Source organism: Phocoena sinus, chromosome 4 (genome assembly GCF_008692025.1).
Source record: "Phocoena sinus isolate mPhoSin1 chromosome 4, mPhoSin1.pri, whole genome shotgun sequence".
Taxonomy (NCBI): Eukaryota; Metazoa; Chordata; class Mammalia; order Artiodactyla; family Phocoenidae; genus Phocoena; species Phocoena sinus.
In genome coordinates this window covers 99,273,010-99,285,689 of record NC_045766.1, presented here as the reverse complement: position 1 = coordinate 99,285,689, position 12,680 = coordinate 99,273,010, and the positions used below count along the sequence as shown (strand labels likewise).

The window sequence follows — 12,680 nt, the reverse complement described above, 5'->3', positions numbered from 1 at the left end:
ATGCAACAGATTTCTTTATATTAATTTTGTATCTTGAAAATTTACTGAATTCACTGATGAGCTCTAGTAGTTTTGGGGGTGCATCTTTGGAATTTTCTATGTATAGGATCATGCCATCTGCAAACAGATCCTTGTGATAGTTTTACTTCTTCCTTTCCAATTTGGATTCCTTTTATTTCTTTTTCTTGTCTGACTACTGTTGCTAGGACTTCCAAAACTGTTTTGTATGAAATTGGTGAGAGTGGGCATCCTTGTCTTGTTCTTGATCTGAGAGGAAATGCTGTCAGCTTTTCACCATTGAGTATGATGTTAGCTGTGGACTTGTCATATGTGGCCTTTATTATGTTGAGGTATGTTCCCTCTGTACCCACCCTCTAGAGAGTTTTATAATCATTAATGAATACTGAATTTATTTCAAAGCTTTTTCTGCATCTATTGAGATGATCATATGGTTTTTATTCTTGAACTTGTTAATGTGGTGTATCACAATGATTGATTTGTTGGTATTGAAAAATCCTTTCATCCCTGGGTTGAATCCCACTTGATCATGATTCTTTTGATGTATTGTTGCATTAGTTTGCTAATATTTTGTTGAGGACTTTTGCATGTATGTTCATCAGTGATATTGGCCTGTAATTTTGTGTGTGTGTGTGTGTGTGTGCACGTGTGTGTGTGATATCTTTGTCTGGTTTTGGTATTAGGGTGGTGCTAACCTCATAGAATGAGTTTGGAAGCATTCCTTCCTCTGCACATTTTGGAATAGTTTGAGAAAGATTGGTGTTAATTCATCTCTAAATATTTGATAAAGTTCACCTGTGAAGCCACCTGGTCCTAGATTTATATTTGTTGGGATTTTTTTTTTTTTTTTTTTTTACTACTGACTCAATTTTGTTACTGGTAATTGGTCTGTTTATATTTTCTATTTCTTCTTGGCTCAGTCTTGGGAGACTGTACATTTCTAGAAATTTGTCCAGTTTTTCCAGGTTATCCATTTTATTGGCATATAGTTGCTCATGGTAGTCTCTTATGATCCTTTGTATCTCTATGGTGTTGGTTTTAACTTCTCCTTTTTCATTTCTTATTTTATTGATTTGGGCCCTCTTCATTTTTTTCTTAATACATCTGGCTAAAGGTGAATCAATTTTGTTTATCTTTCAAAGAACTAACTTTTAGTTTCATTGATCTTTTCTGCTGCCTTTTTAGTCTCTATTTCATTTATGTCTGCTCTGATCTTTACTATTTCCTTCCTTCTGCTAACTTTCAGCCTTGTTCTTCTTTTTCTGATTCTTTTAGGTGGTAGGTTAGGTTGTTTATTTGAGATTTTTCTTGTTTCCTGAGGTAAGCTTGTATCAATATAAACTTACCTGTTAGAACTGCTTTTGTTGCGTCACGTAGATTTTGGATCCTCGTGTTTTCATTTTCATTTGTCTCCAGGTATTTTTTGATTTCCTCTTTGATTCCTTCAGTGATCCATCAGTTGGTTGGTAGCATATTGTTAGCCTCCACGTGTTTCTGTTTTTTGCAATTTTTTTTCTTGTAGTGATTTCTAGTCTCATAACATTGTAGTTGGAAAATATGCTAGATATGATTTAAGTTTTCATAAATTTACTGAGGCCTAACATGTGATTTATCCTGGAGAATGTTTCTTGTGTACTTGAAAAGAATGTGTATTCTCCTGCTTTTGGGTGGAATGTCGTGTATATATCTATTAAGTCCATTGATCTAATGTGTCTTTTAAGGCTAGTGTTTCCGTATTGACTTTCTTTCTGAATGATCTGTCCATTGATGGAAGGGGCACTTAAAGACCCCTACTATTATTGTGTTACTGTCAATTTCTCTATTTACATCTGTCAATATTTGCTTTATGTATTTAACTGCTTCTATGTCGGGTGCATACATATTTACAATTGTTATATCTCCTTGGATTGATTCCTTGATCATTATGTAATGTCCTTCTTTGTCTCTTATAACAGTCTTCACTTTGAAGTCTATTTTGTCTGATATAAATATTGCTTTCCTTGCTTTGTTTTGATTTCCATTTTTGTATGGAATACCTTTTTCCATTCCCTCACTTTCAGCCTGTGTGTGCCTTTAGATCTGAAGTAAGTCTCTTGTAGGCAGCATATGTACAGGTCTTCTTTTTGTATCCATTCAGCCATTCTATGTCTTTTGAGTGGAGCACTTAAGTCATTTGCATTTAAAGTAATTATTGGGCTTCCCTGGTGGCGCAGTGGTTGAGAGTCCGCCTGCCGATGCAGGGGACATGGGTTTGTGCCCCAGTCCGGGAAGATCCCACATGCTGCGGAGTGGCTGGGCCCGTGAGCCATGGCCGCTGAGCCTGTGCGTCCAGAGCCTGTGCTCTGCGACGGGAGAGGCCACAACAGTGAGAGAGGCCCACGTACCACAAAAAAAAATAAATAAAAATAAAGTAATTATTGATAATATATGTTCTTATTGATATTTTATTCATTGTTTTAGGTTATTTTCATATCTCTTTTTTGTTCCTTTCTTCTTTTGTTCTCTTGTGATTTGATGACTCTCTTTAGTGTTATATTTAGACTCCTTTTCTTTTTTTGGGTGTATATCTATTACAGATTTTTGGTTTGTGGTTATCATGAGATATATATGTATGTATGTATATGCATATATGTATATTTGTTTTAAGTTGCTGATATCTTACTTTCAAATGCATTTTAACAAGCCTGCATTTGTACTTTCCTCCCCTCGTGATTACTGTTGTTGATATCATATTTTGCATCTAATTGTTTTGTGTATCCCTTAACTGCTTATCGAGGATATAGATGATTTTACTGCTTTTGTCTTTTAACCTTCTACTACCTTTGTGCATAGATGGTTTCTTATCTTTGCTATACATTTGCTTTTACTGATGAGCTTTTTCCGTTCATGCTTTTCATCTTTCTCATTGTGTCTTTTTCTTGTTCACTTAGGGAAGTTCCTTTAATATTTCTTGTAAAGCTGTTTTGGTGGTGCTGAACTCTTTTAGCTTTTGCTTGTTTGTGAAACTTTTGATTTCTCCATCAGATCTGAATGAGAACTTTACAGGGTGGAATATTCTTGGTTGTAGGTCTTTCACCTTATCACTTTAAATATATCCTGCCACTCCTTTCTAGCCTTCAGAGTTTCTGCTGAAAAGTCAGCTGATGGCCCTATGGGACTTCTGCTGTATGTTACTCATTGCTTGTCTCTTTCTGCTTTTAATATTCTCTCTTTATCTTTAATTTTTGCCATTTTAATTACAATGTCTTGGTGTGCTCTTCTTTGAGTTAGTCGTGTATGGAACTTTGTATTTCCTGGACTTGGATGTCTGTTTCCTTTCCCAGGTTAGGGAAGTTTTTCAGCTATTAGGCTTTCAAATATGTTCTCAGACCTTTTCTCTATCTCTTCTTTTTCTGGTACCCTCATAATGCAAATATTAGTGTGCTTGATGTTGTCACAGAGGTCTCTTAAACTGTTCTCATGTTTTTTCATTCTGTTTTCTTTTTTCTGTTCCACATCAGTGGTTTCCACTACTCTATCTTCCAGGTCGCTGATCTGTTCCTCTGTATCATTTAGTCTACCGTTGATTCCTTCTAGTGTATTTTTCATTTCAGTTATTGTATTCTTCATCTCTGGTTGTTCTTTATATTTTGTAACTCTTCATTAAAAACTTCTAATTTCTCTCTCTGTGCATCCGTTCTTCTCCTGAGTTCTTTGATCATCTTTATAATCACTACCCTAAGCTCCTTCTCAAGTAGACTTCCTTGCTCCACTTCACTTAGTTCTTCTTTTGGAGTTTTATTTTGTTCTTTTGTTTGGAACATGTTGTTCTGTCACTTCATTTTCCCTAACTTTCTGTTTTTATTTTTGTGTATCTGATAGGTTGGTTATATTCACCAACCTTGAAGAAGTGGCCTTTTGTAAGAGATGTCTTATGTCTCAACAGTACACTCCTCTCTTGTCACCAGAGCTATATGCTCTAGGAGTTCCCCCCCATGAGGCTGTATGGGTCCTTCTGTTGTGTCGGGCTAACTGTGTGGGTAGTTTCGTAGGCCTGGTTGGCTCCTGGTTCATTGGTTGCCAGGTCCTGCTTTGTGTGGAGGCTGATGGCCACTGGTTGGCAGGATCAGCTCTCGAGGTAGCTGACTGCATAAACTCAAGAGGCCCTAGGGCTACAGCTGGTTTACTGGTGGGCGGAGTCAGAGTCCAGGAGATCCTGGGGCTGTTGCCTGCCCACTGGTGGCTGAAGCCACGTCCTGGAGCTAGTGCTGGCCTACTGGCAGGCAGAGCCAAGTCCTGGGTTCTGGTTGCAGGGCCCAGGGGTCCCATAGCAGGTGTTGAATCGCTGGTGGGTGGGGCCAGTTCCTGACACAGTTGGATATGGGGCCCAGGGTGTCTTGAAGCTTGTGTTCACCCGCTAGTGGGCAGGGCCAGGGCCCAGCCAGTCCCAGAGCAGGGTCTGGCCAGGGCAAGGCTGGGATAAGCTAGAGAAGGATTCCAAAATGAGCTTACTGGCACCAGTGTCCACATGGTACAACGAGTTCCCCAAAATGGCTGCCTCCGGTGTCTTTGTCCCCAGGGTGAGCTTTACCTCTCCAAGATCAGCAAAGTAGGTCTGACCCAGGTTCCTATCAAATTACTGCTTCTGCCCAGAGTCCTGAAGCCCATGAGAGTTTGTGTGCACCCTTTAAGAGTAAAGTCTCTATTTCCCCCAGTTCTCTGGGTCTCCCAAAAGTGAGCCCTTCTGGCCTCCAAAGACAAATGCTCTGGGGATTCATCTTCCCAGTGCAGGACCCCTGGGCTCAGGTGCCTAGCATGGGGCTCAGACCTGTCCCTCCTTTGGGAAAACCTCTGCAGTTATAATTATTCACTCATTTGTGGCTCACCTACCCAGGGGTATGGGATTTGACTATATCTCTACTCCACCCCTCCTACCCATCGCATTGTGATTCCTTCTTTATGTATTTAGTTGTAGAATATCCTTTCTGATATATTCCGGTCTTTTTCATTGATGGCTATTCTGCAAACAGTTGTGATTTTGGTGTGCCCATGAGAGGAAGTGAACTCCATTTTGCACCTGAGAGAGTAGAGAATAAACTGCCTGGGGACAGTTCGGGAAATGAAGGCTCTGTGCCGCAGTTTAAGATAATCATCTGGGGCAAGCAGCAGTACAGCCAGGCATCAGATGTCAGGGGGTGTGGACAGGGAGCCTTTTCCTCCCACAGACGCCACCCAAAGTTGCTTCCTCATTCAGTCCTGTGGAAAACAATCACACATCTCCCACAATCTTATTGATTTTTTTTTGTCTACTTGTCTATCAATTTCTAAAAGAGGGGTGTTGAAGTGTCCACTATGATTGTGAATTTATTTGATTTCCCTTTAATATTCTCAAATTTTGCTTTATGTATTTGGAAGCTTGTCTCTTAGATACACACTTAAAATTGTTTTGTTTTCTTGATTCACCTTTTTATAATTTTTAAATGGCTTTCTTTTTCTTTGCTAATACCCTTTGTATATTGAATACTACTTTGTCTGATACTGGTGTAGCCATGCCAGTTCTCTTACACCTAAGCATATGCATAATATGTTTTGCAAGCCTTTTACTTTCAACTTGTTTGTCCTTATGTTCAAAGTGTGCTTCTTGTAAACTTCATATCTTACTTCATATCTTTCTTTTTTATCTACTCTGAAATTCTCTGCTCCAGGATAAATTCCAGCTGGACTAAATATTTAAATATAAAAATTACACTATTACAGCAGTGGAAGAAACTATGGGAGAATTTTTAAATTAGAAATTTACATATCCTTTGACCCAGCAACTCCACTTCTCAAATTTATCCTATAGATGTTCTAGCCCCTGTACAAATTTTTGTATGTACAAGTTTATTCATTATAACATTGCTTATAGTTGTAAATATTGGCAACAACACAAATATATCTCAGTTGGGTACTAGATACATAAATTATGGTACGTAGTACTGAAAGACAGGACATTCACAACTGTTAAAATAATGACGAAACTGCTCTCTGTATGTACTGATATGGGGTAATCTCCAAGCTATGAAATTAAGTGAAAAGCAAAAGGTGTAAAATAATGAGAATAGTCTGCTGTAAGAATAATATATAATAATTGTTTTCAAATATGTAAAATATTCATAAAAAGATGCCAGGATGCCAAGAAACAGATGATGATATGGGTTGCCTCTTGTAGGGAGGACAGGTGTATGGACTAGGACAAAGGTGGGAGGGAGGAGATTCTTTTGCTGCATATAGTTTTGTCTCTTCTGAATTTTGAACTATTTAAATGTATTATGTATTCAAAAGTAAAAAAAAATGCTCCCCAAATTGTAACAAGGTAAAAACATCTTGTTAAAGTATCTAGGTTACTTATAATGCTGCAACTAAAATATAAAACCAAGATCCATTTTATACTCCTACTTCTGTTTGAAGTTGACCTCTTTTTTTGTTGACAGTAAAAATGAAACCCAAAATGTTTGACCCTTTTCTAGGTGCTGTTCAGTAACTGTTTAATGAGCCCCCCACTCCCACCTCATCCATGTTTAGTTTACAGTTCCAACCAGAGGGCAGATAATCTTAAGAATAGGTATTTTTAAAATTCTCCTGTCACTCAAATACATGCTTCACAGTATATGTCTTTAAATGTTTATGTATGTGTGATATGGGAAGAAGTGATTGGAAAACAATTTCATTGGATTACAGTTTTAAGGATTTGGGAGAAAATAACCCAAAAAGCTGGAAATGTGATGATAGCCTTATTTTCTCTTTTAGATATTAAGCACCGCCGAATACCAATTTTATTCTTTGCGAACAAAATGGATCTTAGAGATGCAGTGACATCTGTAAAAGTGTCTCAATTGCTGTGTTTAGAGAACATCAAAGATAAACCATGGCATATTTGGTAAAGTTTTATATTTACTTTTCATTTTATCATTCTGAAAAAAATCTCCAAACTTTAAGGGTTTTTTCCAAGCTCACTTTATAAGTGGTAAGATGTAAGGTAAAGATTTTGTTTTATAGAATCGTGGCTTGCAGGTATTCGTTAATATATTACTGTTAAAATCTTTTCAAATCTTTTCAGGGATAGACAAATAAAAACAACTCTTTAAAAGAACAACTTAAACAACCCACTTACTCACCCAAGTTCAGCCACACTGATATCCTTCTGCACATTGAATCAGCCAACCACAGTCCCACCTCAGGGTGTTTGTACTTGTTACTCACATTGTCGGAATCATTCTTTAAGATAATTTTCCTGCTTGTTATTGCAGTTCCTTCAGGAAAGAGACCTCTCTTAATAACTCTGAAACATCACTATACCTTACCCCCATCTCTTGTTTTTTCCTTACTTTGCTTTACTTTTGTATTTCCATATGACCCCTTCTTCTTTTATTTTTTGTTTTATAGTCTGTCTTCCTACACTAGTGCATTAGTACCATGAGAGCTGGGATTTCATTGATTTTGTTTACTCTGTAACCCCCAGAATAGTAATGGTACCTGCTACTTAGTAGATACACAATAAGTATTTGTTGATATGAATAAATAGAAATGCAAAAATTAATATTATTTGGACATACTAATAAGGTTGAACTCTTAAATAATTAGTGTCTGAAATTATTATACATTGTTTATTTGGAAAGCAGTTTCTTACTAATATATATAACTCCAGTGTGCCTTTCTACCAAAATATTCCAACGAGGATAACCAGAAGTTATATATTAGTATTTTAAAGCCTACCACTACCTTATTTAAATTAACCTTCCTTCTATACACCTGCTTACCTCTCTATGCTGAAGGATATCCTTCTCTTGCCATTTTTCCCCTTTTTATAAGAAGATATCTATAGAGCAAGGCTGAACACAAAACAAGGAAGTGGTAGAGCTCAGAGAAGAACTTTAAGAGCTAACCTTGGTGCTGAAAAGAGAAGAGCTTGAGAAAGCCCTTGAAACTTTTCTGTACCCAAGGCTTCATATCTCAAGTAAAACCCTCCTTACTTTGGAAATCAGAGGAAAAGTCAGTGTTTACTAAATGATTCTTGAGTTGGAATTTGAGGTTTTATGGTTTTTGGTTGGTGAAGAAAGGAGGGACTTGGGGTAGAGAAATATCTTGAGATAGAACCTTTGTATTTTTGTATATCATACTTAAATTGATAACATCTGAAGTTGAATAATTTTTAATTTTTGCATTAAGTGTTGTGATTGCTTTGATAGAAAGTACAACATTCAAAACATAGGTCTAATTAGTAAAAGATGCAGTCCTCTTAATTTCGAAGTAGAAATTAATTTTATAAATGGAAAAATCTCTTTCTACTTAAAATAATTAGTAATTGAATTTTAACAGATTTATTGTGACACCTGAATATTTTTTAGTGAGAGAAAAAAGTAATACCTGATGCTAAAAGGATATGGACTTATAACATATTACCAGTTTCTATATTACACAACTTATAGAAGAATACCAAGTTTTTCTTTTGAATTTATCTAAAATTTTGACTTCTCCCTAATTCAAACTGGACATCTCACTACGTTCCAATTAGTGTTTCACTTGTTAAGTTTGTTTTTATCTTTTGCAATGTTTTTAAAGCATGGATGAAATTAAAAATACATTTATCCGTTAATTTTAGAGAAAGAAAGTAGCACTCAGTGATGCAGAGATAAAATATTGCATCTCTCTTGTCTTAGGTACAAGTAAATTTGGTAGGTAAAGAAGAGCTCATAGAGAAATATAGTCTGGAAAATTAAAGGAAAAATTTTTGGGTTTATTTTTGACCAGTGTACTAAACATATAGTCAACTCTGATTTTCAGGTCTGATTGTGTTATTGTTCTTCCAGTGCGTTCTTTGACTAAGTCCCTGGTGTGATATATGTACGTATTTACTTTTTTACTATCTTGTGAGGGAGACAAATAATAAAACAGGTAAATAGATGTATAAAATGTCAGTTGGGAGGATGAAAAAAATGAAGTAGACGGTGGAGACCTTGAAGATGGCGGAAAAGTAAGACGCGGAGATCGCCTTCCTCCCCATGGATACACCAGAAATACATCTACACGTGGAACAACTCCTACAGAACACCTACTGAAGGCTGGCAGAAGACCTCAGACCTCCCAAAAGGCAAGAAACTCCCCACGTACCTGGGTAGGGCAAAAGAAAAAAAGAAAAAACAGAGACAAAAGAATAAGGACGACACCTGCACCAGTGGGAGGGAGCTGTGAAGGAGGAAAAGTTTCCACACACTAGGAAGCCCCTTCGCGGGCGGAGACTGCGGGAGGCGGAGGGGGGAGCTTCGGGACCGCGGAGTAGTGCACAGCGACGGGTGCGGAGGGCAAAGCGGAGAGATTTCCGCACAGAGGATCGGTGCCGACCGGCACTCACCAGCCCGAGAGGCTTGTCTGCTCACCCGCCGGGGCGGGCGGGGCTGCGAGCTGAGGCTCCGGTTTCGGTTTTGGACAGAGTGCAGGGAGAGGACTGGGGTTGGTGGCTTGAACATAGCCTGAAGGGGTTAGTGCACCACGACTAGCCGGGAAGAGTTCGGGGAAAAGCCTGCACCTGCCGAAGAGGCAAGAGACTTTTTCTTCCCTCTTTGTTTCCTGGTGCGCGAGGAGAGGGGTTTAAGAGCGGTGCTTAAAGGAACTCCAGAGACGGGCGCGAGCCGCGGCTAAAAGCGCAAACCCCAGAGACGGGCGGGAGACACTAAGGCTGCTGCTGCCGCCACCAAGGGGCCTGTGTGCGAGCACAGGTCACTCTCCACACCCCTCTTCCGCGGAGCCTGTGCAGCCCGCCACTGCCAGGTTCCCGGGATCCAGGGACAACTTCCCTGGGAGAACGCACGGCAGGCCTCAGGCTGGTGCAACGTCACGCCGGCCTCTGCCGCAACGTCACGTTGCCTCTGCCGCCGCAGGCCCGCCCCGCACGCAGTGCCCCTCCTTCCCCCATCCCCCAACCCCCGGCCTGAGTGAGCCGGAGCCCCCGAATCAGCAGCTCGTTTAACCCCGTCCTGTCTGAGCAAAAAACAGACGCCCTCCAGCGACCTACACGCAGAGGCAGGGCCAAATCCAAAGCTGAGCTCCTGTGAGCTGGGAGAACAAAGAGAAAGGGAAATCTCTCCCAGCAGCCTCAGAAGCAGTGGATTAAAGCTCCACAATCAACTTGATATACCCTGCATCTGTGGAATACCTGAATAGACAAGGAATGATCCCAAATTGAAGAGGTGGAATTTAGGAGCAAGATCTATGATTTTTTTCCCTTTTCCTCTTTTTGTGAATGTGTATGTGTATGCTTCTGTGTGAGATCTTCTGTGTATACTCTTGCTTCCACCATTTGTCCTAGGGCTCTATCCGTCCATGCTTTTTTTTTTTTTTTTCCTTAATAATTAATTTTAATTGTAATAACTTTATTATACTTTACCTTAGTTCTTTCTTTCTTTCCTTCCTTCCTTCCCTCCTTTAGACAACGAATAACCCCAAATTGAGGAGGTGGTCTCTGAGAGCAAGATTTATGATTTTTCCCCCTTTACCTCTTTTTGTGAAGGTGTATGTGTATGCTTCTGTGTAAGATTTTCTCTGTATAGCTTTGCTTCCAACATCTGTCCTAAGGTTCTATCCGTCCCTTTTTTTTTCTAAATATTTTTTAATTGAATAACTGTATTATACTTTATTTTATTTTTACTGTATCTTCTTTCTTTCTGTCTTTTTTCCTTCTTTCCCTCCTTCCTTCCTTCCTTCCTCCCTCCCTCCCTCCCTCCCTCCCTCCTTTCTTTCCTTCTTTGCTTCTTTCTTCCTTCCTTCCTTTCCTCCTTTCCTTCTTTCTTTCCTCATACTTCTACTAATTCTCTCTACTTTTTCTCCCTTTTATTCTGACCCGTGTGGATGAAAGGCTCTTGGTGCTGCAGACAGGAGTCAGGGCTCTGCCTCTGAGGTAGGAGAGCCAACTTCAGGACACTGGTCAACAAGAGACCTCCCAGCTCCACATAATATTAAACGGCAGAAATCTCCCAGAGACCTCCATCTTAACACCAGCACCCAGCTTCACTCAACTACCAGCAAGCCACAGTGCTGGACAACCTATGCCAAACAACTAGCAAAACAGGAACACAACCCCACCCATTAGCAGAGAGGCTGCCTAAAATCATAATAAGGCCACAGACACCCCAAAACAGACCACCAGATGTGAACCTGCCCACTAGAGAGACAAGATCCAGCCTCATCCACCACAACACAGGCACTAGTCCCCTCCACCAGGAAGCCTACACAACCCACTGAAACAACTTTAGCCACTGGAGACAGACATCAAAAACAACGGGAACTACGAACGTGCAGCCTGCAAAAAGGAGACCCCAAACACAGTAAGATAAGCAAAATGAGAAGACAGAAAAACACACAGCAGATGAAGGAGCAAGATAAAAATGCACCAGACCTAACAAATGAAGAGGAAATAGGCAGTCTACCTGAAAAAGAATTCAGAATAATGATAGTAAGGATGATCCACAATCTTGGAAGTAGAATGGACAAAATGCAAGAAACAGTTAACAAGGACCTAGAAGAACTAAAGATGAAACAAGCAACGATGAACAACGCAATAAATGAAATTAAAAGTACTCTAGATGGGATCAATAGCAGAATAACTGAGGCAGAAGAACGGATAAGTGACCTGGAAGATAAAATAGTGGAAATAACTACTGCAGAGCAGAATAAAGAAAAAAGAATGAAAAGAACTGAGGACAGTCTAAGAGACCTCTGGGACAACATGAAACGCACCAACATTCGAATTATAGGGGTTCCAGAAGAAGAAGAGAAAAAGAAAGGGACTGAGAAAATATTTGAAGAGATTATAGTTGAAAACTTCCCTAATATGGGAAAGGAAGTAGTTAATCAAGTCCAGGAAGCACAGAGAGTCCTATACAGTATAAATACAAGGAGAAATACGCCAAGACACATATTAATCAAACTGTCAAAATTTAAATACAAAGAAAGCATATTAAAAGCAGCAAGGGAAAAACAACAAATAACACACAAGGGAATCCCCATAAGGTTAACAGCTGATCTCTCAGCAGAAACCCTACAAGCCAGAAGGGAGTGGCAGGACATACTGAAAGTGATGAAGGAGAAAAACCTGCAACCAAGACTACTCTACCCAGCAAGGATCTCATTCAGATCTGGTGGAGAAATTAAAACCTTTACAGACAAGCAAAAGCTGAGAGAGTTCAGCACCACTAAACCAGCTGTACAACAAATGCTACAGGAACTTCTGTCGACAAGAAGCACAAGAGAAGGAAAAGACCTATAATAACGAACCCAAAACAATATAGAAAATGGGAATAGGAACATACATATCGATAATTACCTTAAATGTAAATGGACTAAATGCTCCCACCAAAAGACACAGATTGGCTGAATGGATACAAAAACAGTACCCATATATATGCTGTCTACAAGAGACCCACTTCAGACCTAGAGACACATACAGACTGAAAGTAAGGGGATGGAAAAAGATATTCCATGCAAATGGAAACCAAAAGAAAGCTGGAGTAGCAATTCTCATATCAGACAAAATAGACTTTAAAATAAGGACTATTAAAAGAGACAAAGAAGGACACTACATAATGATTAAGGGATCGATCCAAGAAGAAGATATAACAATTGTAAGTATTTATGCACCCAATGTAGGA

General features: G+C 39.3%; 1 protein-coding gene across 2 annotated transcripts in view; it reads left to right on the top strand.

Annotated features, from left to right (window-relative positions):
- Window positions 1–12,680, top strand: part of ARL6 (ADP ribosylation factor like GTPase 6) — a 67,293-nt gene that overhangs the window by 42,439 nt on the left and 12,174 nt on the right. For both annotated transcript variants that reach the window (XM_032631472.1, XM_032631471.1), the window contains one exon: window positions 6,787–6,916. In XM_032631472.1, coding sequence (XP_032487363.1) covers window positions 6,787–6,916 — 130 coding nt within the window. The remainder of the gene's footprint in view (window positions 1–6,786; window positions 6,917–12,680) is intronic.